Below are 27,871 nucleotides of genomic sequence, written 5' to 3' on the forward strand. Positions count from 1 at the left end.
GTTTCTCACAATCCAAGAGAGATGGCGATTCAAATCAATTTCAACTAGCTGGGAATTTATTCCTACCACAAACCCAGGCATACCGCATGAAGGCAGCCTTAGGTCACCTTTGGTACAACTCAAGTCTACATTTTGCGGGTCCGTACTGCACCACACAATCTGAAACACCAGATGCTAGGACGTTCAGGCCTAGCCTGCCCTTGGGCTTAGTCTGATCGTTCCCCGAAAGGAGCGCACAATAAAATGGGTCCCGGCCTGAGTTGAATTACTCGACTTCACGGTCGGAACGAGTTATCCGGCCAGCTAAGTGAGAGGCATGCGTTCAATCTTGTCAGAAGCGCCAACAACGGTATGGTCCTTAATCGACACGGACAGGGATAGATCCACACCCAAGACCTCCATGTCTCGTTGCTTCTCTATCGACATCCCGCCCGGTCTTGATTTTCTTTTACCCCATGGTTCTATTCCACGATAGCGAATATAGCCAACCGTGCTTCGATATCCACCAATATCTCGCAGGTGACAGGACATCACCCTACTTCTACCGGTCTAAGCATGGCTAAGCATATATTCGATCCTAGACCTATACCGGTTAAAGGTGTAATATCTAGACAAGGAATGTATATGCATCAAGTGGTTCCATTCAACTCTTATAACCTAATGCATAAATCATAGGTACTTAAGTAATCATTTGTAAAATACTGGGAGACTTAGAATGCTCCGGGGCTTGCCTCGCAGAAAGGAAGTGGGGCGGTGGTCAGGACACTCTAGAAGCTCTTCGAGATTCTACTCCACGCCTTCGGGAGCTACGGCTTGAAGATTCTCCTGCTAGTCCCCTTCCTCTGCTTCGTTGAATTCCAGCAACATTATTTCTTCCTCCGATCCTAGATGCATGAATATGGCATAAGGTATTGCGAATGCATACATGCGTACAAGTATAGCACGATGACACATGATGAATGCATTCATGTGAGTATTCGTAACAGCATGGTATTAACAAGTGCATAATGTTTATTGAGTAGGTGCATATCTCTTCTCGAGTATTTAATTAACTACTTCCACAATGCATCTACTATATCACAAAATAGCAGCTACTTGTTTCACTCATAACTAGAGTTCTGTTAATCCAAATGTAGTGATCCTAGACTTTCTGGAAAGCTTATCAAATTATCTACAACTTTGTTATTAACCATTTTTACAGCAAACATCATCCCTATCATGCAACTTATCAAACTACAGAATCTGTCTGGAATCCTTTTAAATTTGCATTTTAAAGCAACAATACTTCTACTTCATGTAATCACTCAAAGTTTGACAACATAAAGCCTACCAACAGTTTAAGCATACCAAATACATTCAAGACAATATAATGGTGAAGCCCAAACTATTTATTTAAATGCCTTTATTATTTTATTTAGATATTTAGGTTAAATAATAAACATATACCAGATGTACTTCATAAATTCTCAAAAATTTACAGTACTTTTCTAAGGTTACTCAAAGACTACAGTAAAAGTTTCATGCCACTTTATATAATAAAACATTCTATACAAAAATGACAAGATAGAAAGGCTTAAAGTAGCATAAATAGAAAACCCTAGTGAAAAGTGTCAAACAACAGATTTCCTATTTTTCTTAGCATCCTTATAGTACTAGGATTACGCCCAACAAATTTCATGAATTTTGGATTCATAAATAATTTATAAAAATTCATACAAGGATTAACTATTTAAAAAAGAAAACTCTATAACTATAAATCTACCCATGCACTGATCCTAAACTTTTTACCAGAGTTCATACATGACAAGAATAGCTTACCACAAAAATTTCATAATTTTTGGAGCAAAGGAACTCTAGATATAAAATAAACAAATTTGCATGCATTCAAAAACACATTTCAAATCTCTATTTAAATCTCCCAAAATTTCTACTTTAAATGTCAAGGATATATTTTTCCTAAATACTACACTTCCTAAGGAACACTACACAATTTATTGCACAATTTTTGAAGCTACCAAACTGGAGATATAAAAATCACAAAACAATTCAAAATCTAGAATCAAATGACCTATCCTATCTCCTGCTGTCGTTGACCGGTGGGACCCGTCGGTCAGAGGACCCCACATGTCATCGACCCGAAACAGGGTAGCTATGCTGCGCTATGGTGGCGCGGCCAAAGCTCGCCGATGGCGAACTTGCTGGCGGTGACATCATCACACGATGATCTACTCGACTTCGCGCACACAATGCACTACTTGGTGGGACTTCTCGTTGGTGCTAGCAACGGCGGCAGCGGCCATGGCAGGGCGGAGGTGCGGGTCGACGGTGAGACGCCGGTGGAAGCTACAGTGACTCAATCAAGCGCTATGCCGAGCATCACAGAGCTACGGCGGATCTAGCTAGCGCTCTATCATGGCCTAGGGTGGTCTAGTTAGGTGGGACCACAGCGACGGAGGTGGCGGCGGAGCTTCGGTGAGGCGGTGCGCGGGGCTAGAGCTTACCGAGCTCAAACCGTGGGCATGGTTGGACGTGGTAGGTTGCTGGGGAGACGGTGGAGGGCTGCGGTGGGGATGGAGGAGCTAGGCGTGAGCTGGCGCCTTCAACGGCGATGGTGGGCTCTCGGCGCCGAGGTTGCAACTGCTGTGGGCGAGGTGAATGGCGAAGGAGAGCCAGGAATGTGAAACTGAGGGCGTGGCTGAGTGCAGGCGGGTGCTGGAGAGGTGAAGGCATGCATTGGCCTGCCCTGGCCACACGTGGCAAGGCGCCGATGATGTGCGGCCGTTGCCAGCCACCACGCGGCGTGCGACGACTGACGCCGGTCGGCCACCCATCCTGATTCAGTTGATTTAGAAACAGAAAGGGGCACCTGACAGCCGGTTTTTTGTTCGAATTATCTCACGATGCAAAGCAAACCAGTGACTACTTCCAAAACAAAATTTGTAGCCCTAAGTGCCATCTACAATTCTTGTTCAAAGATCATGCTCTAATTCTCAACCAATAACGAGTAATGTCATCACCAAGATGGGTTTGTCAGGCTGTCAGTCAAACAAAGACTTAGAAAATTTCGTAAGTGTTGAAATGTTGATTTTGCTGATTCTTGTGAGACCAATTCAGGCATGGTAGAAGCTAAATCAGTCAATAACCCAAAAATAAAAGTTGTTCCTTATAGCAAATACTACAACTTTGCTTTAGTGATCTCCTCCATGCAAGGTCTCTAACACCTAGTTCAAAATTGGTCAAACATGTCACATTTAAAGAGTGGTGTGCTTCAAACCATGGCTTAATGACCTATTTACCCCTAACCATGAATATCAAAGTTGTTCATAATGATACTCTAAACATGTTTAAGCAATTTGCAAGGTCATTCAATCATTTCATGTAATAGTCACTCATAGAGCTATTTAGTGTAATCACATGAAACCTGACTTAAGGCTTGATCATGGGAAATGACATTCATGAACCATGTTCCATTTGTGAACCTAAGTATTGCCAATATATTTTGGTGACTCAAATCAACCATCTACATGTATACACTCATGATCATATGCATAGACACATGGAGTCATGAAATAATGAGAAAAGTTGCATATGTTCAAAGAAACATGCAATAACAAGCAAATGTTGCAGATGTTTCAATCCAATGTTTCAATTGTAAATGCTTGTTTATGAATGCTTGATGATCATGCTCATATTATGCAAGTCAAGTTATGCAAGGCTAACACCTGAGGTGTTACAGCCTCTCCCCCTTATAAAAATCTTGTCCCGAGATTTGCAAGATCTACCATTCTTGGAAAAAGGCGGGATAAACTTCTCGTAAATAATCTTCTCTTTCCCATGTAGCATCTTGTTCACTATGATTGTTCCACACCACCTTATAGAACTTAATAATCTTACTCCATGTTACTCTTTCCAACTCTTCTAACACTCGAATTAGCTTTTCCTCATAGGTCAAATCCGATTGAAGCTGCACATTGGTGGGTGCAATAGCTTCTTCAGGTACTCGAAGACATTTCTTCAACTAAGAAACATGGAAGACATCAAATATTGCACTCATCTCTGGTGGAAGTTGTAACTTATATGCAACATTTCCTTTTCGTTCCAAAATCTTGTATGGCCCTACATATCTTGGTGAAAGCTTCTTTTTCATCCCAAATCTCTTCACACCTTTCATGGGTGATACTCTCAAGTATACATAATCACCCACTTCAAAAGTCAGTGGTCTTCTTCTTCTATCGGCATAACTCTTTTGTCTTGATTGAGCTGCCTTCATATGTTGTTGGATGATACGTACTTGCTCTTTGGCTTCATTGACAAAGTCAATACCAAAGTATCTCATTTCACCGGGCTCAATCCAATTCAATGGAGTTCTACATTTTCTGCCATACAATGCTTCAAATGGAGCCATTTTGTTACTCGCTTGATAACTGTTGTTATAGGAGAACTCAGCTATAGGTAACCATTTCTCCCATGAACCTTTTGAAGATATAACACAAGCTCTAAGCAAATCTTCTAGGATTTGGTTCACTCGCTCCGTCTATCCTGAAGTTTGCGGATGGTATGCCAAACTTCTGATTAGCTTGGTTCCCAAAGCCTGGTGTAAGTGCTCCTAGAAACGAGCTATGAACTGTGGTCCTTGATCTGAGATTATAGTCCTAGGTACTCCATGCAGTCTCATGATCTAGGAAACATATATCTCCGCATATTTCCCAACTATATACCATGTGTTCACAGGTATAAAGTGTACTGACTTGGTGAGACGATCAACAATAACCCATATTGAATCATGACCTTATGGCGTCATTGGAAGGCCTATGATAAAGTCCATGCTGATTTTCTCTCATTTCCATCCTGGAATAGGCAATGGTTGAAGTAATCCGGCAGTTTTCATATGGATAGCTTTTACTCTACTGTAGTTATCACACCTAGCAACATAGGCTGCGATCTCTTTCTTCATCTTAGTCCACCAAAAATAGGTTTTCAAATCTTGGTACATCTTACTACTGCCCAGATGGATAGACAATTTGGACGAGTGAGCTTCATCTAAAATTTGATTCCTTAGCTCATGGTCTTTTGGTACCACAAGTCGGTCCTCAAACCATAATACACCTCTTTCGTCCAATCTAAAATGTTTGGTTTCTTGCTCTTGCATTTTTCTCTTGATGTGACTTATTCCTACATCTGTCTGCTGTAGCTCTATGATTTTGCTCTCAAGTGAACAACTGATCGTGATATTGTGTAGTACAATCAGGATGTAACAAGTTGAATCCATCTTCCAATAATGCTTCCACAGTGTTGCAATGAGACTTCTGACTAAGTGCATCGGCTACTACATTTGCTTTACCCGGATGGTAATGCACTTCTAAATTGTAGTCCTTAATCAATTCTAACCATCTTCGTTGTCTCATGTTCAGCTCTGGTTGGGTAAAGATATACTTGAGACTTTTGTGGTCAGTATATATATGACATACATTGCCCAACAAATAATGTCTCCATATCTTTAATGCATGAACAACTGCTGCAAGTTCTAAATCATGTGTAGGGTAGTTGACTTCATGTTTTCTCAATTGCCGAGAAGCATATGCAATAACTCTTCCTTCTTGCATAAGCACACATCCCAAACCTATTCCCGATGCATCACAAAATACATCGAAAGGCTTTTCAATGTCTGGTTGTGCCAGCACAGGTGCTGTAGTCAACAAAGTTCTAAGGGTGTGAAAAGCTGCTTCACATTCTGGTGTCCATTTGTACTTCTCATCCTTCTGAAGTAGTCTGGTCATAGGCTTAGCTATCTTTGAGAAATCTAGAATGAAACGACGATAATATCCTGCTAACCCTAGAAAACTCCGAACTTCATGAACCTGAAGTTGGGGCTTTCTAATCCATGACCTCTTGTACTTTTGATGGGTCTACAGAGATTCCATCTCGTGATAAGATGTGACCTAAGAAAGGTACTTTGCTCAACCAAAATTCACATTTGCTAAACTTTGCATATAGCTTATGCTCCCTAGTCTGGATAGGACAATCCTCAGATGCTTCTTCATGATCTGACTCATTTTCTGAATAAATCAATATATCATCGATAAACACGACCATGAACTTGTCAAGTTCGGGCATGAATACCGAGTTCATCAGGTACATGAAGTAGGCTGGAGCATTTGTTAGTTCGAAAGACATAACCAAATACTCGTATAAGCCATACCTAGTAGAGAAAGCAGTTTTAGGTATATCCTCTGGTCTGATCTTTATCTGAATGGTAGCCTAATCTCAAGTCAATTTTGGAGAATACCTTTGCCTTCGCTAGCTGATCGAACAAGATGTCAATGCGGGCAACGGATATTTGTTCTTGATGGTCACAGCATTGAGTGGATCTGTAATCTACACACATTCTCAGTGACTTTATCCTTCTTTTTCACAAACAAGGCTGGACATCCCCACGGAGATGAGCTAGGTTGGATAAGACCCTTGTCCAATAGATCTTGCAATTGAACCTTAAGTTTCGCTAACTCATTGGGTGGCATTCTATAGGGCCTTCTTGATATGGGTGCCAGTACCTGGCACTAACTCAATCTTAAATTCCACCTCCCTATCAGGTGGTAAGCCTGTAATTCCTCTGGAAATACATCAGGAAACTCACAAACCACTAGGGATATCACAAAGTGTGGTGGTTTGGATAGCACAAGCTAAATGTTGGAGTTCGAAATTGCGGGAGAGTGGTACTAGAAAAGCATTCCCTCCCATGGGTTCTCTCAACATAATAGTATGGGTGCTAGTGTCAATAAGAACACCATGATACTTCATCCAATTCATGCCTAAGATTACACTTATCGATAACCCGGGCAATATTATCAAATCCGTTGTGTACTCCCTCCCTTGTATAGAGATGAGTACATTTTTTACTATCTTTTTGGTAGTAACAGTACCCCCTGCTGAACTTATGTTATAACCCCCTTTGCTTACTTCAATTATTTCTTGATCATGTCTAGATGCAAATGCTTGACTCATAAATGAATGAGAAGCTCCCGAATCAAATAAAACAACAGCGGGATGCTTGTTGACGAGAAACATACCAGCCATGACAACTTCTCCAGCGGGCACTTCCTCAACAGCGGTATAATGCACGTATCCTGGACGTGCCCTTGCGTTCGCCTGCCTCTGATTGTTCTGATTTGGGTTGCCATTCTTCTTGGGGTGGGGGCATTCCTTGGCCCAATGACCCATTTGGTTGCAGTTGAAACATGGCTGATTATTCCTAGGTCCTGTGGAGCTTCCCTGACTGCCAGTTCCTTTTGGTAAGGCAATAGTGAACGCCTTACGAAATGGTTTCTGTGGCCTGTTATTCTGAGCTTTAGGTGGTGGAGGCCTAAACTTGGGTGTAGGTGGATGGAATTGTGGCCTAGCTATGATAGGCGCTTTTGACTGTGAAGATCCGGAGGCACCTGCCTCATATGCCCTCTTGCGACCCTTAGCAACTGGCATGCATGTTGTTGTGGTTTTCTTGGGTCAAGGCATCACTAATAAACTCATTGTATGTGGCACACCTAGAATTGGCCATGGTCTTCATCAGTTTGGTACCCTAGACCCTGTTTGAAGCTCTCTATCTTTTTCTCTTAGTATCCACAAAACCTAGAGCATATCTGGACAGGTTGTTGAATGCGTGCATATATTCGGTGAGAGTCTTTGTTCCTTGAGTGAGCCTCATAAATTCAGCGCTTTCATGCGCATCAGGCCCAGGGGAATATGATGTCCCCTAAAAGCCAGCTTGAACTGTTCCTAGGTCACTCGCGCATTAGCAGGCAAAGACGACAGGAAATGTGTCCACCAGATCCCTGCTGGTCCTTGCAGCTGATGAGAAGCATACTCAGCTTTCAGATGCTCTATGACCCTCAGTAGACTAAATTTCTGCTCAATGGTATTGAGCCACTCGTCAGCCTGTAGTGGTTCCTCAGCCACCTTGAAGATTGGAGGCTTCGTATCCAGAAACTCCTTGAATGTACTGTGCTGATTTGGCTCGGCCCCTGGTTGATGTGGGTGGCCACGAGTGGTGTTTTGCGCGATGAGGCGCAAAGCTTCTTCCATTGTCCTTTGGCTCCCCAAGAACTAGGGTAAAGAACTCCTGAGCGGACTGGCGGCGGTGGTGGTGGTAAGTCATCATTATTGCCATCCTGGCTACCACCAGCTCCAGCACGGGTGCGCGTCATCTGCGAAGTTGCAACAATAAGCGATTATTGGTTGATGTCAAGAGATTGCAGATGAATCATAATCATGCCAAACTGAAATTACTGGAGAAAATTCTCAAATTCACAATAAAAACAGAGGCATAACAATTCATTCTCGCAACATGACATCCCAATTTGACCACTTATCACGCTCATAACGCATGCAAATTTAAATCAGTGATCACCAACAAAGGACTGGAATTGCATTGATGTTCAACCAAACGTGCGATAGTCAGTGCGATTAACAATATTACATGATAGTCGGATTACCAATACCAAATTTGAACTACAGGTCCATTACATGAATAAAGGTGATACATTAGCCCTTCCACTAAGTACTAAGCGATCTAATCCTCATCATGATCACTATCGAGGTCAGACGATAGGATCCTCTCCTCCCTCAGGCTCCACTTCTTCCTCTTCCTCGTCCTCCTCTAGATCCATCTCTATGGCTCCAGGCGGAACATAAGGGTGGAGCTGGTTATTCAGCTGATGAACCTCCTCATGTAGGTTGTCGTTGTACTCTTCCTGCATTGGCCAGCTGCTGCTCCAGCTCAAACTGTCGAGCTCTCAGAACATCTTCTCTGGACCAGGCTTCATTCCTCTGGTGAGTTAACTGAGCCATCTCTACATTGAGCCTCTCAATCTCGGCATCGTGCTCCCTCTGAAGCTGACGTCGGTCCTCACGGGCATGACCAAGAGCACCAGACACACGTCTTAGGCTACCTTCTACTCCATCTAACACCTTCATCACTGCGAACATGGCGCTCATGGCAGGGTTATCACTGTTCTGCCCTTCTGCTGCACCAATCTCCAAAGATCTTCCTCTTGCCTACTGCCATGAGTCAGTGGAGGGGTTGCCCCTCGGAAAGACTCCAACCAAAGCGGCTGCCAGCTCCTAAGGAAAACGATCCATGATATCCCTCAGTATCCCAAAGGCTACCCTGCCAGCTGCTTCTTCAGCAGTCCTGCTAGTTGACTCATAACACCAACCTGTCCACTCAGAACCGTCACCTCGGGGATGAACAATGGCCTCCACAGTAACCAAGAGACCTTCCCCCAACTGCTCATTCGCCCAGAAGTAGCGGGGCTCCATTCCATCAGGATAGCCTACATAGCTGAGCACTCTCCACAAGAGTGTAGGCATCCCAAACTCTCCAAGAAACATGTGGCAGTTGATGGGTACAGTGGAGCAAGCTGACGGCTGGGAGCTCTGCCTCCGGTGGACTTGCGAGCGGTCTGCTTTGTGCGTGCCATCTGCACCATTAACATGTACCACTTGGTGAGACAATGCCATAATGGATAAGAGTTACATAACCGAGTAAGAATTTTATAAGGGGAGGAACAATGTAGTTATGTGAATGGTAATTATCATGATGCATGCTCGTTCCGTACGTCCTCACAAACTTAGGAAAAATTTGTTTCTAACGGTAGACACGGTGGCATACATACGTTCTCTCATATATAGCGTAACTAGTCGAGCTACATGTTTCGTTGTTAGTGTACCTGCATAAGAATTTCATTTCAGCCCTAAACCCATAATGAAATATGCAGAATGTAATTGTAAATACTTCCATATATGTATACCCATACATATACTTCCGTATCAAGCTACCCGACAATAATTTAAACCCACAATTAAATACGTACCATATACACATGCAAGCATGCATACATAGCCGTACCAAAGCTAACTCTTCCCGACCGCACGCTCACATCTTGCGGTCATACACTCATCATCTTACCTTGGCATAGAGGCATTTGATCCATACATTACCACTCAAGTGAATGGCATCCATACAATAGCACGCCGTATGGACGATGAAGTAAAAACCCCCATGTTAGTACTTAAATAGCCACCTAATAGTCCTTAATTTGGGCATAAGGAAAGTGATCATTGGCACACTTTAGATTTCAAATACCTATTATATAACTATTAGTTGCTAGAGAAGGGTTTTTGGAAAACAAAAACTTTTGTTTTAAATACACTTGTGACAATTAACGTTGAATCTTGCTCTGATGCCAGCTGTCGTAGAACCGACCAATTTATAAGAGTACAAGTACAATGGCAGCCCGCAAGCGGTCGCACTGTCATACTTGAACCCATATAAACCCGGTAGTCCGTCGAGTACCACGATGGGTCTCGATAAACGATTTACAACAACCAAGATCGTACATGATTCAACATACATGCCACATATTACATAAAGTTCACAGATACATTTCATCATCAGAGTACGAATAAAAGTTATTACAAACCGAGTTTGATAGATAAAGCGGAAGCAAATAAGTTCGAAAATAAAGTTTCCAACATAGTTTGATACAGTGCCAAGTAGGATCACGGTCCACAAAAGCAAAGATAGGGATTAATAAAGAAGCCTGCCCAAGGCTTACTCCTCATCCACGGTGGGATAGAAGCAACTCTTGCAATAACCATGATACACAGTGCCATCTGCAACAATGGGAAATAAAACCCTGAGTACGAGAAAGGTACTCAGCTAGACTTACCCGTCGTAAACCAGAAATAAAATGACTCCAAGGATTATGCAAGGCTGTATAAGTGGAGATAACTTGACAACATTTTGCATAAAAGCAATTGACTCATTGTACAATTATGATTCCTTTATCAAGTTAATTATAACTATACATTTCTAGATTAGCAACTATCCTGTGCCAAACATGTGGTATATCATTTAAAAGCATACAATAGTAACCATAGCAGGTATTGTAATTCCATATTCATTCGAACCATCATGTTCCATAACACAGTTACTACGATGTTGGGACTAGCCAAGTTTCTCACAATCCAAGAGAGATGGCGATTCAAATCAATTTCAACTAGCTGGGAATTTATTCCTACCACAAACCCAGGCATACCGCATGAAGGCAGCCTTAGGTCACCTTTGGTACAACTCAAGTCTACATTTCGCGGGTCCGTACTGCACCACACAATCTGAAACACCAGATGCTAGGACGTTCAGGCCTAGCCTGCCCTTGGGCTTAGTCTGATCGTTCCCCGAAAGGAGCGCACAACAAAACGAGTCCCGACCTAAGTTGAATTACTCGACTTCACGATCGGAACGAGTTATCCGGCCAGCTAAGTGAGAGGCATGCGTTCAATCTTGTCAGAAGCACCAACAATGGTACGGTCCTTAATCGACACGGACGGGGATAGATCCACACCCAAGACCTCCATGTCTCATTGCTTCTCTATCGACATCCTGCCTGGTCTCAATTTTCTTTTACCCCATGGTTCTGTTCCACGATAGCAAATATAGCCAACCGTGCTCCGGTATCCACCTATATCTCGCAGGTGACAGGACATCACCCGACTTCTACCGGTCTAAGCATGGCTAAGCATATATTCGATCCTAGACCTATACCGGTTAAAGGTGTAATATCTGGACAAGGAATGTATATGCATCAAGTGGTTCCATTCAACTCTTATAACCTAATGCATCAATCATAAGTACTTAAGTAATCATTTATAAAATACTGGGAGACTTAGAATGCTCCGGGGCTTGCCTCGCAGAAAGGAAGTAGGGCGGTGGTCAGGACACTCCGGAAGCTCTTCAGGATTCTGCTCCATGCCTTCGGGAGCTGTGGCTTGAGGATTCTCCTGCTGGTCCCCTTCCTCTGCTTCGTCGAATTCCAGCAACGTTATCTCTTCCTCCGATCCTAGATGCATGAATATGGCATAAGGTATTGCGAATGCATACATGCGTACAAGTATAGCATGATGACACATGATGAATGCATTCATGTGAGTATTCAGTAACAGCATGGTATTAACAAGTGCATCATGTTTATTGAGTAGGTGCATATCTCTTCTCGATTATTTAATTAACTACTTCCACAATGCATCTACTATATCACAAAACAGTCAGCTACTTGTTTCACTCATAACTGGAGTTCTACTAATCCAAATGCAGTGATCCTAGACTTTCTGGAAAGCTTATCAAATTATCTACAACTTTGTTATTAACCATTTTTACAGCAAACATCATCCCTATCATGCAACTTATCAAACTACAGAATCTGTCTGGAATCCTTTTAAATTTGCATTTTAAAGCAACAATACTTCTACTTCATGTAATCACTCAAAGTTTGACAACATAAAGCCTACCAACAGTTTAAGCATACCAAATACATTCAAGACAATATAATGGTGAAGCCTAAACTATTTATTTAATATGCCTTTATTATTTTATTTAGATATTAGGTTAAATAATAAATATATATCAAATGTACTCATAAAATTCTCAAAAATTTACAGTGCTTTACTAATGCTACTCAAAGGACTACTGTAAAAGTTTCATGCCATTTTATTCAATAAAACACTCTATACAAAAATGACAAGACAGAAAGGCTTAAAGTAGCATAAATAGAAAACCCTAGTGAAAAGTGTCAAGCAACTAGATTTCCTATTTTTCTTAGCATCCTTATGGTACTAGGATTACCCCCAACAAATTTCATGAATTTTGGATTCATAAATAATTTATAAAAATTCATACAAGGATTAACTATTTATAAAAGAAAAATCTATAACTATAAATCTACCCATGCACTGATCCTCAAATTTTTACCAGAGTTCATACATGACAAGAATAGCTTACCACAAAAATTTCATAATTTTTGGAGCACAGGAACTCTAGATATAAAATAAACAAATTTGCATGCATTCAAAAACACATTTCAAATCTCTATTTAAATCTCCCAAAATTTCTACTGTAAATGTCAAGAATATATTTTTCCTAAATACTACACTTCCTAAGGAACACTACACAATTTATTGCACAATTTTTGAAGCTACCAAACTAGAGATATAAAAATCACAAAACAATTCAAAATCTAGAATCAAATGACCTATCCTATCTCCTGCTGTCGCTGACCGGTGGGACCCGTCGGTCAGAGGACCCCACATGTCATCGACCCGAAATAGGGCAGCTACGCTGCGCTACGGTGGCGCGGCCAAAGCTCGCCTGACGGCGAACTTGCCAGCGGTGACATCATCACACGATGATCTACTCAACTTCGCGCACACAATGCACTACTTGGTGGGACTTCTCGTCGGATGCTAGCAATGGCGGCGGCGGCCATGGCGGGGCGGAGGTGCGGGTCGATGGTGAGACGCCAGTGGAAGCTACGGTGACTCAATCAAGCGCTACGCCGAGCATCACAGAGCTACGGCGGACCTAGCTAGCGCTCTATCATGGCCTGGGGTGGTCTGGTTAAGGTGGGACCACGGTGACGGAGGTGGCGGCGGAGCTCCGGTGAGGCGGTGCGCGGGGCTGGAGCTTACCTAAGCTCAAACCGTGGACATGGTTGGATGCGGTAGGTTGCTAGGGAGACTGGTGGAGGGCTGCGGTGGGGATGGAGGAGCTAGGCGTGGCTTGTGCCATCAACGACGACGGCGGCGCTGTGGTGCCGAGGCTGCAGCTGCTACGGGCAAGTGGACGGCGAAGGAGAGCCGGGAAAAAGTGAAATGGAGGCGCGGCTGAGTGCGGGCGGGTGCTGGAGAGGTGAGGGCGCACACTGGCCTGCCCTGGCCACACACGGCGAGACGCCGGTGACGCGCGGCCGTTGCCATCCACCACACGGCGCACGACGACTGACGCCGGTCGGCCACCCATCCCGATTCAGTTGATTCAGAAACTAAAAGGGGCGCCTGACAGCCGGTTTTTCGTTTGAATTATCTCTCGATGCAAAGCAAACCAGTGAATGATTCCAAAACAAAATTTGTAGCCCTAAGTGCCCTCTACAATTCTTGTTCAAAGATCATGCTCTAATTCTCAACCAATAACGAGTAATGTCATCACCAAGATGGGTTTGTCAGGCTGTCAGTCGAACAAAGACTTAGAAAATTTCATAAGTGTTGAAATGTTGATTTTGCTGATTCTTGTGAGACCAATTCAAGCATGTTAGAAGCTAAATCAGTCAATGACCCAAAAATAAAAGTTGTTCCTTATAGCAAATACTACAACTTTGCTTTAGTGATCTCCTCCATGCAAGGTCTCTAACACCTAGTTCAAAATTGGTCAAACATGTCACATTTAAAGAGTGGTGTGCTTCAAACCATGGCTTAATGACCTATTTACCCCTAACCATGAATATCAAAGTTGTTCATAATGATACTCTAAACATGTTTAAGCAATTTGCAAGGTCATTCAATCATTTCATGTAGTAGTCACTCATAGAGCTATTTAGTGTAATCACATGAAACCTGACTTAAGGCTTGATCATGGGAAATGACATTCATGAACTATGTTCCATTTGCTAACCTATGTATTGCCAATATATTTTGGTGACTCAAATCAACCATCTACATGTATACACTCATGATCATATGCATATACACATGGAGACATGAAATAATGAGAAAAGTTGCATATGTTCAAAGAAACATGCGATAACAAGCAAATGTTGCAGATATTTCAATCCAATGTTTCAATTGTAAATGCTTGTTTATGAATGCTTGATGATCATGCTCATGTTATGCAAGTCAAGTTATGCAAGGCTAACACCCGAGGTGTTACAAAGAGCTTGACACCATACTGAAAGGATCAAGATGCCCAAGAGGGGGGGGGTGAATTAGGGTAATTCTAATTTTATTTGCAATAATTAAACCCTACGGTTAGCCCAATTAACCCCTTGTGCCTAGAAAGTGTTTCTATTGATCTTAATGCACAAAAGTTTAGCAGCCTATATTCTAATCCTACTCTAACATGATAATTCTATGAATATAAATGACAAGAATTGAATTGCTCAAAGTAAATGCTTAAAGTAAAGAGAGAAGGAGGAACGCGGCGATATTTTGCCGAGGTATTGGAGAGTCGTCACTCCCCACTAGTCCTCGTTGGAGCACCCGCGTAAGGGTGTAGCTCCCCCTTGATCCGCGCAAGGATCAAGTGCTCTCTACAGGTTGATTCTTCGACACTCCATCGCGGTAAATCACCCACAACCACTCACAACTTGAGTTGGGTCATCCACAAGCTCCGCCAGATGATTACCAAGCTTCCAATCACCACCAAACCATTTAGGTGGTGGCGATCACCAAGAGTAACAAGTATGAATTCTCACTTGACCACGACAAGCGTAATGAGAAGGGTGGATGCACACTTTACTATTCTTGATCTCACTAATGAGGGCTCTCTTTGGGATTCTCAAATCTTAATCACCTCACTAGGACCTTGCTCTTCTTGGCACTCACAAAGGTGTTTCTCAGCTGTTGAAATGAGCAAAAGTACCCGCACACACGAATGGAGGAAGTATTTATAACCATGGCTGAAAAATAAACCGTTATGTGCCTCTGCGGGGTGATCGGACACTCCGGTCAGTTCACCCTGAACTCCAGTGATCAAGTGGTGACCAGACGCTAGACAGCGTCCGGTCATGATTTTTCCTCTCTGGAACCTTACTGGAGTCGATCGGACGCTGGCCCTCAGCGTCCGGTCACTCACCTCTTAGTGTCTGGTCACTTCTAGACGACTTTACCTTGATCAAATGAACTGACCGGACTTTGTACCAGCGTCCGGTCACACTGAAGCCAGCATCCGGTCAGTATTTGACCCTCCATTCACTTCCAACTCTCGATCATATGTGAATGGAGTTTGCTCCAATGGATCTAAGGGCTTTTTAGGAGCTAACTAGTGCTAGGTTTAGCAATTGTGCACCACACCTAACCCACTAGACTCACCTAGCTCAAGCTACCCGTCCATACCCCCTTAAGGGCCTGTTTGGAACGAAGGAAACCAAAACACAGGAATAGAAAAAAACGTAGGAATAAGGTATGATGAAAAGTGAAAAACTATAGGATTTCAAAACACAGGAACAGAAAATTTAGGCTGTTTGGAACACAGGAATTTATAACACAGGAATCTTCTCCACCCAGCAGACGATAACCGCGCAGGATCAAAAAACCAGAGGCAGGAGCAGATGTTTTTTTCCCGTGAAATCACATTGTCGCTACAGTATTCCAAAGGAAAGGATTCGTTGGTTTCCTTTGTTCCAAACGCTATGACCATCTTCCTTTCCTCCATTTTGATTTCCTTCACTTTTCCTTTGAAAAAACCGTGTTCCAAACAGGCCCTAATAGTACAGCCAAAGGAAAAACAAAGTCATAAACTACTCTAAGTGTCTCTTCAACTCCAATCGATACTTAGAGCTAGTCCATCCTTAACCTTGTCGTCTATCCTTTGAAAACCGAAACGATTTCCATCGTAAGGGTATGACTAGGGATGAAAACGGATCGGATACGGACGGATATCACCGATATTATATTTGTTTTCATATTTTTGTCCGGATTCGGATTTGAATACGGATAGTGTCAACTATGTCGGATAGGATACGATTGGATATCGACATCATAAATATGCGATTTGAGTATTCGGATACGGATACAGCATCGGATGTTGGATATCCGGATTCGGATACGGACAGATCTCAACCCCTCTAAACGGATTTGGTTTCAAATGCGGTCGGAAAATATCCGTACCGTTTTCATCCCTAGGTATGACCACCATGATAGCCCAATCGATCTCCATTACCGTGACCTAACTTAATTGCCTCTGCAAAACACACGTTAGTCATAGTAATCATGTATTGTCATTAATCACTAAAACCCAACTAGGGGCCTAGATGCTTTCGCATACCATAATGCCCAGGGTGTGGTGGTTGAAGGAAGTTGAATGGCACAACCGTCTTCACCAAAACTAGCTAGGACGAGGAGTCCAAACCAAAGCCCCTCATTGTACGTTACACCATTGTAATTTATGGCCCACCTAAGATTTCGTTTAGCTACACTCTAACCTAACTCAATCTATATGTATTAGGGTGGATATGGTGAAAAACTAGTTGATTTTGTATCGCAATATATGTGGATTGTGGCGGATTGAAGTGGCTAGATAAACTCTAATGTGTTGACTAATCATCGTTGGCATGTAAAGGTTGGGATGTTATTTTATATAATGGTATATAGGTCAGATATTCAAACAATTTGCAGCAGCCCAGGAGAAGTTATCTTTGGTTTAAGACTCAATACTTTTTTCTAGATATATAAAAATGACGAGACTTTTTATTTCTCTCTCTCTCTAGCTACAGCGCACGTTGACGCCCCATGGTATCCGGCCCAACTCTGGCAGGAATAATGGTCCGACCCAACCTAGCTTTTGACCCGCGCAACTCCTGAGATGCCGAAAGGCCTACAGAGTGCAAAGCCCTCGTGCATAAAAAAAAAATTCTAAAAAAAATCACATATTTTTCATTTCGCTTTAGTTCATTTATTCACGAAAATAAAAGGTAGTAACAATTGGAGTTAGCGTCACCTTCACATCTGACCAAACTGCATCCTGAAAACATCGCATTTCTCATATACTCCACAAAACTGCAGCACGTACAAGACATGTTTTAAAGTGAAATGTTTTATATTGCTAAGCAACGAGACTCAAAGTTTACCCCAGGTTGTTTACCAAAAAATCAATCATTCTACCAGATTTCTTCTTTTCACTCAAACGTGCATCACCTGCAGCTAATTGGCGCAAGGTCGAATCTTTCATGGGCGCCACACCGGTCCGTCAAGCAAGCATCAACCGAAAGTCGGGCAGGCCATGGCTGGTGGCTGCATGGCGCGGAGATGCTCGGGATAAGGAGGCATCCATTGTTTTGGTTGTCCTAAGAGCAACTCCGATAGTGCCCTAAATCTCCTCCTAATCCTTAAATTTTAAAAAGATAAAAAAAATTCTCTCTAACAACTTCTAATACTATCTCCTGCTATTTTAGGAGTTGAAAAAAATCTCCTTTTCTGCATAATTTTAAGCGTCGTAGAGTCACGCGTATCCTTGTGACTCTCGCTTGGTTTCCTTCGCCTCCCCGCGCGAACGATAAGGAGATCATCGCCGGCGCCTACCTGTTGTTCCTGGTACTGATGGCTACCTGTTGCTACTTGATGACCGGCAAGGCGGCAACTACTGTCGGTGTCTGCTACTGCTACTGCCGCTTTCTGTGCTTGCCGCTGTCTGCTACCACTGGTTGGGCGGCAGATGTTGCCTGCTCATGTGCTTTTGACGTGACCGCCTGATGCCTGCAGCTAGCCTGTGCTGGGAGGAGGCCACCGCTGCCTGGGAGGTGCAGCCTAGGGCGACACGACGGAAGGAGGCGGCGGCGGCGTTGGCACGCGCGGCCACGATGAGTTTGCGCGAAAAAAAAGAAGAAAGAAAGACCGCAAAAAAAAAAAACCCAAGTGGACCGACATTTAATTTTTTAAAGTTAAATATTAGAAACTATCATAGATGTTTTTTTTTCTTACAATATCTTCTAGGAACTGGTAAACATAGAGTGTTTAGAAGGAATATTTAAGGATCTAGGAGATGCTCTAATTTTTAGTGTTTTCTTCCGGCGTCCCGGCGACTGATACCGTGATAGTGGCGTGGGCACCCACCACCCGCGTCGATCGGATGCGGTCGTCCATCCCACGGCCGCCATCGCCCGGAATCACCGCATCTCTCTCGCGCCGCTTGCTTTAAAATGCCCGTGTGCGAGGAAGGAGGGTCATCATCATCACTCCACTCACCAGCGGAGACGGCTTGCTGCCCCCGACCCGTGCGGCAGAGGCAGAGCTCGCTCGAGCACTCGACACCAGCTAGCAGGGACAGACAGGGATGGCGAGCCTGACGGTGCCGCCGGTGCCGACGTGGCCACGGCAGGACGCGAATCGACCTCCACAAGGCGTTCCAAGGGTTCGGGTGCGACAGCACGACGGTGATCAGCATCCTGGCGCACCGCGACGCGGCGCAGCGCGCGGCGATCAGCCAGGAGTACCGTGTTCAACCAGGACCTTGCCCGTCGCATCGCGTCGGAGCTGAGCGGCAACCACAAGCGCGCCATGCTGCTGTGGGTCCTGGACCCGGCAACGCGCGACGCCACCATCCTGAAGCAGGCCCTGACGGGCGACGTCACCGACCTGCGCGCCGCCACGGAGGTGGTCTGCTCCCGGACGCCGTCGCAGCTGCGGGTCGTGCGCCAGGCGTACCGCGCCAGGTTCAGCTGCCTCGTCGAGCACGACTTGACCGAGCGGACCTCCGGCGACCACCAGCGGCTCCTGCTCACGTACCTGGCCGTCCCGCTGGCCGAGGGCGGCCCCGGCGAGGTGGTGGACCCGGCGGCGGTGGCGCTGGACGCGCGCGACCTCTACAGGGCCGGTGAGCGGCGGCTGGGGACGGACGAGCGCGCCTTCATCCGCGTCTTCAGCGAGCGGAGCTGGGCGCACATGGCGGCCGTGGCGCGCGCGTACCACCACATGTACGACCGATCCCTGGAAAGCGCCGTCAAGAGCGAGACGTCGGGCAACTTTTGCTTCGGCCTCCTCACCGTGCTGCGATGCGCCGACAGCCCCGCCAGGTACTTCGCTAGGGTGCTGCACAAGGCCATGAAGGGGCTGGGCACCTCGGACTCGGCGCTCATCCGGGTCGTCGTCACCAGGGCCGAGATCGACATGCAGTTCATCAAGGCGGAGTACCACCGGATGTACAAGCGATCGCTCGCCGACGCCATCCACGCCGAGACGTCCGGCAACTACCGCACCTTCCTCCTCTCCCTCGTCGGCCGCGACCGCACCTACTGAATACCAAAATCGGTGTGGCTGCTGCTGCATGCTTTCCAGCGTTCTTAGCCATCGCATCGTGTGTGTGCTTGCTATTCCGATCCTGTTAACTCCATCCATGGAAATGTTCCTTGCCTTGTAAATACTCCTACTTGTATTCTTGGGATAGTTGTTCGAATAATGGTTTGACAACTCAAAATGTGTATGTCCCTATTAACAAAGACAATGGAATTATTATGATCAACTCATGAAGGACATGTACATACTGCATACCTGCACAGGTAGCGGTGTCTATTCATTCACTACAAAGTTCATCTGCTCACTATCCCATACAGAAAGAACAGCATTGGCCGCCATGCCAAACGTACAGGCTGCCAAAGTTCAGAGCTAGTATTAATACAGCTAGTCGCCGAGAGAAACAGAGCTGCCGCAACAAACATGTCTGTCTCCTACACTCTTACAAACAGCCAAACCGTAATTCACATAGATAGACCCGAGGGCTTCATACAGGACGCAACCAGCTAGCCTCAGTCGACTGGCTTCTGGTTCACATGCCCGGACGCCGAGTATGATTGGATCGCCGAGCTCGTCACGCCGATAGAGTGCTTCGTCAGGTCCAAGCTCTTCCTTGCGGCGAACCAGATCATCCAGAAGAACCCAACCCAACCTGCAGTAGGATGCGTTTTCTCAACATTAGCACAATGCACACGTGATACAAAGCAGGTCCTCAGACTCAGAAGGCAAAGATATGCTACTCCCCCAACAAATCTCAAAAGAGTATTCTTGCTGCAAGGAAACTGCTTTGTCAAGACAGATTTTTCCGTGCTTTACCCTTCTAGATATTGGGCATCACAATCTCTATGAAATTTATAAAGAGAGAATCGTAACTGCAGCTATTTTTGCTAAAGCTATGCCACTTTATTCCCCATTATCCAGGGGATCTAGTTTGATGTCTACTTATTCTCCACTAATTTGTGGAGACGGTGCTGTTGTGACTACTTCCTCTCCTAAAGTAAAAAGAAGGTGAAATTGACAAGAGATCCAAGACTATCAATTTGATATAGCCTTTCAGGAAGTCGTGTGGAGGAAATGATTTATAAGAAATGAAACTCTTTTCTTGGGATGGACAAGGTGGAAATTGGAAACTCAATTTGACATGCAGTAAATTGACCTCACCTACATTTTTCATTCACAAGTTTTAAAATGTTAACTGTTGCATTCATAATTCTTCCAGAATTTCAGTTCTGCTACTTTTTCCTGATAATACCTTTGAAAATCTTTAGTTTTGCAAGTTCATACCTTTCATCACATCTTAGATGCTGACCCAACATTAAAGGAGGAACATAATGTAATTATTTGCATTTTGCAGTAGAATCTCTTCAACTCTATTTAACACTTGTTTCTTCAACGAATTGTAATGAGATTTCAAAAGCTTTTATGAACTAGTTTAAATGCCTCTACATGGTTCTCCTAATTGTAGAAAAACAGAATGTTAAAGAGAAAACCGGAAGTGGTATCAATAATTCACCAAAGTTACAATATATAGATGTCTCTACATGGTTCTCCTAGTTAGTAGTGACCACAATGTCAAGGAAAACAAGCACAACTTATAAACAAATCACCAAAATTACATAGTACAGACGTTTTTATGTGATTGTCCTAATGAATTAGGAAGCATACTCATTGTCACTGAAACCATATAGCACAATAACTTCTTACTTCTTCCATTGTTAGTCATCAATCATCATTGTTCTTAAAAGATCTTAAAATATTAATACAAAAGAGTCAATTTACTGTTAAGCATATAACAATGGGCAACCAACATTTGGTTCTCCTTAATTGTTGATTTAATGCGTTCATGACTCTATTCTGATTCTGATGCTAAGATGAGCACGTAGGCACCCTGTGGGAAGTAGCCAATACTAATTTTCTGATTCCTGATCTAACTTTATTACATGGGCAAGTGCATAGATTGAGATGATAATTCAGTTGAAAAGAGACACATTTGTTACAGTTTCACCGTATTAACATTGACTAAATTAATTTCAGACGCAGAAGTGCAGAGCATCTTCTATAATGGTTGGAGATTCAGGTAAAGTCTTTAAGGTTTTATATTATGCCTGAAGGTCGATTGCATATTAATATTTCAACAGCAGTACAATCTTTTATAGGGGAATATAGATGATTTACCTGTAGCAATCATAACTCCAACAACTGCTGAGATGACAGTCGCAGAAATGGCAAAGATAGCAACTGATACTGCTCCAATATACACTGCAACTAAGCAAGCAAAGAAGATAGCCAAGAATCCTCCGGCAGCAGCCAGTGACATCAGGACTGAGACGATGATTGCATTAGCAGTGGCAACCAGCAGGAAGAACATGAAGATCAGAAGGCCAGTCAATGCTATAAGCGTGATTGCCCCGACCTGCCACATCAGAAAAGGGCAAAATGAGGAAAATCTACAGTATTTACTAAGAAATTTCAAGAATTCCTAAAATGGATGCCAAACTATAGGCGAGATATCATGTAAGAGTTTATATGGGATCAAAACTGCACGCAAAAGCAATCTACCATGTTGTATTGCTAGTGAAAGTAATCTACCATGTTTTTGTTTCCACTTACACATGCTCCCTCCACCTAGAAATGCAGTGGATTTTGAGTTGTCTGAAGTCAAACTAACCTAAGTTTGATAAGTTTTTTTTAAGAAACAACCAATAATATTTATGATATTAAATGAGCACTATTAAAAATCCTGATACCCTATGAAATCTATTTTTATAGTTTATCTATTTGAGGTTGTAGATGTTAATACATTTTTTTTTTGTAAATTTAGTTAAACTTAAGGTAGTTTGATTTAGGGCAAACTTGATCCTATTATATCTCAGGACAAGAGGGATTACAATTCAGTCTATTCTTCATTTCCCTCAACAGATTTTGTAAACATTTTGGCCCCTGAGACCTAAAAAGTACCAATCTAAACCAACATTGCAATGGCGACTATGACACAGTAATCCTATTGACTGAAGCACAGACTAAAACAAGTGTACTGCTAAGCAATCACCTATAAAGACTTGTTCAAGTCGCGCAAACAATGAATGAATTACAGAACATCGAGTCAGATTTAGTAGTAAACAGGGCAAGGAAAACCCATGCTTATGTGACGGATCAAGGAGGCGTGGGGCCCACCGAGATGACGAGGATGGCGCGGAGGCCGCTGCCCCGCCTGGTCCACTCGAGCAGGTCCCGCGCGGAGTTCCGGGACGCGCCCCTCAGCCGCGGCGCGGCCTCGCAGGACGCCGCCCGGAGCCGCCGTAGCAGCGGCTCGTCGTCGGGGTACCAGACGCCGTCGACGTAGCTGCGGAGGACGCCGGCGAGCGTGTCCTCCTCCTCGCCGACGTCCACCTCGCGGGCGCCGGAGGGGGCCTCGCCGTTCGAGGCGGGCTTGGCGGGGGTGGGCCCGTCCACATCCATGGCCGGAGGGGGAGGGCGGCGGGGGACCGGGGAGGAGTCAATGCAACTGGGCAGCGTCAGCGAGGGGAACGGGAACGGATGAGGGTATACTCCGTGCACAGGAGCGGGTCCCACACTACCGTTGTAGGGGCTTTTTACATATTTACCATTATTATGATCGCCGCTTACAGGAATCGCACTCTTAGAATAACGCTTACAAATTTAGCCGTTTTAGTTCGCGCTCCTTTCATTTTTACCACTTTCACCTATGTAGCACGTCAACTCGTGCCGACACGCTGGCACCGGCACGGGAAATGACCCCGCTGTCCTCGGCCATCTTTCAATTAGACGCGCCGTTGCCCTCTCCCTTTTCCCCCTCCCCATTTCGTTCGCCGCCGCCTCCTTCCTCTGCCCGCCCGCTGCCCCCATTCTACTCGTCTCCACCGCCACGGCCACCACGGACGGCAACCTTGGTGTTCTTCAGCACATCCATCATCGACGGATCGAAGGTGCGTGCCCTACTTCGTAACGGGGACACAGAGCCTGCGCCGAGTAGGGTTAGAGATTAGGTTAATGTTCGCTGATTTCGTCTTGCTCTGCTATTTTCTTCATAGGCGATTGATGTAGTACGTCTCCATCTGATTCGTGTTGCAATGGCCACTGGTGATTGCCCTCCTTGGTAAGCACTTTACCACAGTAGGTGTGTAGTACTTAGTCTGTACTTGCTCATGTTTTTTTATGTCTATGATGATGCCAAGATTGATCCTGGCAGTGCATTTAGGCTAGTTGTTAAGGTTGGTTCATATGTTGCTGATGAATATGGTCCAGTGGTCATGGCAGAGTAGCAGCATGACATCTGGTTTGATAGGAACGATCAGTATTCTCTTGCTAAATTCCATGATGATTTATCAACAAAGACTATCTGGGGGCCTTCTCAAACACTTGCAGTCTGGGTTGTAGACCAAGAGACTAGCTCTGAGTAGAAGCTTAGGAGGGATGAACATGTGCAGCAAATGATTAAGGACCACTGGGATGAGAGGGTGGCTTTTCTTACAGTTGATGTTGTCAAGAAAGGTGTGTGTAATGACAATGCTAGTTCAGCTGCTTCTAGAGCTAGATGTGTCTCTGGTGTGACTAATGAACATAGTGCAGAGCCTAATGATGTTGAAGGCTATGGTGATACTTGTAGCACCCCACCCCCCCCTCATGATGAACAACCTGTAGTAGTAGTTGATTGGAGCATTCTAACCATTCAAGAGAACCCTAAAGATGATAGTACTGCTACATAGCTTGTTGATGAGGATCAGATATATGAGGCTATGGGATTCAAGGAAGCTGAGGCAAGAGAGGAAGAACATGGTACACAAGAGGTGCCAATTCCAGCTATGTCAGCACAGATGCATGAAGACATGAATGCAGCAGCTGTTGATGTTGATGACATTGCTCATGAAGAGCCACTGTATGAATGGGACAGGGACAATCCTGATATGAGTGTAGGCACTGTGTATCCCAGCATGGAGGAGCTTAGGCTAGCAATTAAACAATATGCTATAAAAAGGGAGTTTGAGCTTGTTACTGAGCATTCAAACACAGAAAGATACAGGGTCTGCTGTGGTGCTCTATGCTGCCCATGGAAACTTAGAGCTAGAACCCAACATGATGACAGTGTTAGGGTACATTTTCTAATTTTATACACATGTTTGTTGTAGTTTTTGTTTGCATTGCATCTTCTCCATTGAACTGGTGGTTTGAAGCCTTTCAATTATACCTATGTATGGCTTTTTTTGTACATGCAGATTCAAATAAATAAACAAGATCATAAGTGTGCATCTACACAAAGGGTTGAAGCTAACACTATGGCCTCAATAAAATGGGTGGCAGAGAGAGCAGTTCAATTCTTAAAGAAGAAGTCATCAATGGGGGCTACAGAGATGAAAAAGGAGTTGAAATTCAAATATGGTATTGACATGCCCTACCAGACAGTGTACAATGGGACTAGGAGAGCATCTGAAAAGCTTTTTGGTAAGTAGAATGATTCTTTCGATTGGTTGTATAGGATAAAGGCTGAGATAGAACTGAGATCACCTGGTAGTGTGGTAGAGATAGACACTATCATAGATGATGAAGGCAAAGTTAGGTTTAGCAGATTCTTCTATGCATTCAAAGCAAGTATAGATGGTTTTTGAATGGCTGTAGGTCTTATATCAATGTAGACTCCACTGCTCTGAATGGGTCCTGGAATGGCCACATGCCAGCAGCCTTAGCTCTAGATGGTCATAACTAGCTGTTTCCTTTAGCATTTGGCTTCTTTGACTCTGAGACAAAAGACAATTAGGTTTGGTTTATGGAACAACTTAGGAAAGCAATTGGACCCATGGAGCACTTAGCAATCTGCACAGATGCATGCAAGGGTTTGGAGTCAGCTATAAAAAGTGTGTTTCCAGATGCAGATTGGAGAGAATGTTTTAGGCATTTGATGGAGAATATGAAGAAGTACTACACAGGTGATGTGTATGGCAAGAATATGCGGCCTGCAGCTAGAGCATATTCCCCACATAAGTTCAAGTACTTCTTTGACAAAGTGTTGGCAGCTAGTCCAGAGGTGCAGAAATGGCTTGATGAGCACCATCCATTTCTTTGGGCAAGAAGCAAGTTCTTTGCTGATATCAAGTGTGACTACATAAATAACAATCTAGCAGAATCTTGGAATGCTTGGATCAAAGAGCACAAAGACCTACCTGTGCACTGCATGGTAGATGCCATTAGAGAGCAGATAATGATCTTGTTTGCCAAAAGAAGGAAGATTTCTATAGCATTGCCTCCTGGTATATTGCCTGCTGTCATCTATCAGCTTAATGCTGCCTCCAGGGGACTAGGTCACATGCATGTGTCCAAAGGCCACCCTATTGAAGCTGAGGTCACTAAGGTGTACAAAGATAAAGAAGTTAGAAGGCATGTTGTGTACTTACCTCAGAAAATTTGCACTTGTAGGCAGTGGCAACTAACTAGTAAACCATGTCCACATGCACTGACAGTTATCACCAGCATGAGGAACACTAACATGGGATCCTTTGTGGACAACTATTATTCTGTGGCCAAGTTTCAAGCAGCATATGCAGGTATAATTCTAAGCATCACTGATAGGAATCAATGGCCTGAGGTGGCCAAGGGGTACAAAGTCCACCCTCCACTACAGAAAAAGAAAGCCTAGAAGATTGAGGAAAAATAGGATGAAACCAGCAAGGGAGATAGGAAGCAAAGCAACTAGGCAAGTCAGGTGCCCAAACTGTAAAGAGTATGGTCATAGGGCTAGTAGCTGGAAGTGTCCCCACACTGGAACAAAGAAAAGGTGCCTTCTAACTATGATTTACTTGTTTTTGTTTTTTTGTAAATGATAACCACTGACCCTACACTTTGTAGGAAGAGAGCAAGTAAGAAGAAACCAGCCAAGGTTGGGAGGAAGAAGGCCAAGACATCTGGTGGTGATGAAGCACTAACTCCAAGAATAAGAGCAGCATTGGCAAGAGAAGCATCAGCAAAAGCTAAGAGGGAGGCCCTGGAAGCACAAATGAAGGCAGAAGCAGTAAGGGAACTAGCAGAAGTAGCAGTAAGGGAGGAAATGGAAGCTACAAGAAATGAATTTGCAGCAGCAAGGGAAGAAGAAAGAGGCCTAGAACTAATGTCTTTGGAAGCTGTTCTACCAGAAACACCAATTAGAGCACTGTTTGCACAAGATGAAGTCCAACCTGAGCCTGTGAAGAAAATTACACCAAGGAGGAAGTAGTTAGCAACTAAAGTGAAGAAAACTCCACCACCTAAGAAGAATGGAGAGAAGGACAAGGGGAAGGGCAAGGCCAAGGCCAAGTGACCATGGATGGTCTTTTATGCAATGATCTAGAACTTTTGTATTCAATGGCATGTAATTTATGTTATGTACTTAAATGGGCACAGAAACAGTAAGCATGGTGCCCTTATTTTGGTAGTGAAGAACATCTTAGTTATGTGATGGCAAACCAGCCCCCTATTTGAATGTCAAGAACATCTTATTATGTAATGTAATGGCAAACAATTAGCCCCTATTTCAATGTCAGCTTGCAGTTGCTCTTTTTCATTACAAGTTGGTTGTAACTGCTCATTCACTGAAAACAACTCCAACTGCTCATTCATTTGAAACTGAGAATGCATAATTCTAACTGCTCATTCATTCAAGCATACTGGACAACCAATTTCATTGAAATAAAAGGGTTCATTGTCATACAAAGTCACTACATTAGGTCATCATAGATTTGAAAACTACTCCAAACACAACAACCACAAGACAAACAATGACATAGTTCATTTTTGACATAATCTTCTCAAGCTTCTTCTCTAGTGCCTCAGTCTTTAGGTCCTTCAAGCCCTCCACCCCCAGATGGGCGCCTTCACTGTGCTCTTCTCCTCCTTCCTCCACTAGTTCCTCAATCTCCTCACAGCAGATCCTGATGATCTTCTTGTCGACCAATTCATCAAAATAAGCCTTCTGGAACCTATAGAAGCTACAGAGCTGCGAATTGTGCAAAAAAAAAAAAAGACAAGCTAGGGCTAGAATGAAGGAAAAAGGAAAATC

The 27,871-nt window shown here is 43.9% G+C and overlaps 1 protein-coding gene and 2 pseudogenes across 1 annotated transcript; 2 read left to right on the forward strand and 1 right to left on the reverse strand.

Moving 5' to 3' along the window:
• The first annotated feature begins 18,662 nt into the window (after positions 1-18,662).
• LOC136477222 (annexin D5-like) lies at positions 18,663-19,875 on the forward strand (annotated as a pseudogene).
• A 136-nt stretch (positions 19,876-20,011) lies between these two features.
• LOC136477224 (uncharacterized) lies at positions 20,012-23,373 on the reverse strand. The gene is made up of 3 exons (XM_066475325.1): positions 23,002-23,373; positions 22,003-22,240; positions 20,012-20,479 (listed from the first exon to the last, which is right to left on the reverse strand). The coding sequence occupies exons 1-3, from the start codon at positions 23,284-23,286 to the stop codon at positions 20,340-20,342; spliced, it is 663 nt and encodes a 220-aa protein (XP_066331422.1). The 5' UTR covers positions 23,287-23,373; the 3' UTR covers positions 20,012-20,339.
• Positions 23,374-24,584: 1,211 nt separating this feature from the next.
• On the forward strand, positions 24,585-27,133 carry LOC136469810 (uncharacterized; annotated as a pseudogene).
• The last annotated feature ends 738 nt before the right edge of the window (positions 27,134-27,871 follow it).

This window comes from Miscanthus floridulus, chromosome 8 (genome assembly GCF_019320115.1).
Source record: "Miscanthus floridulus cultivar M001 chromosome 8, ASM1932011v1, whole genome shotgun sequence".
NCBI lineage: Eukaryota > Viridiplantae > Streptophyta > Magnoliopsida > Poales > Poaceae > Miscanthus > Miscanthus floridulus.

Coding starts and splice junctions, on each gene's coding strand:
- LOC136477224 (XM_066475325.1), bottom strand. CDS start 23,286: ATGGATGTGGACGGGCCCACCCCCGCCAAGCCCGCCTCGAACGGCGAG. Junction 22,241..23,001: donor GCGCCATCCTCGTCATCTCG/GTGGGCCCCACG, acceptor CTGATGTGGCAG/GTCGGGGCAATCACGCTTAT. Junction 20,480..22,002: donor TGGAGTTATGATTGCTACAG/GTAAATCATCTA, acceptor ATCCTACTGCAG/GTTGGGTTGGGTTCTTCTGG.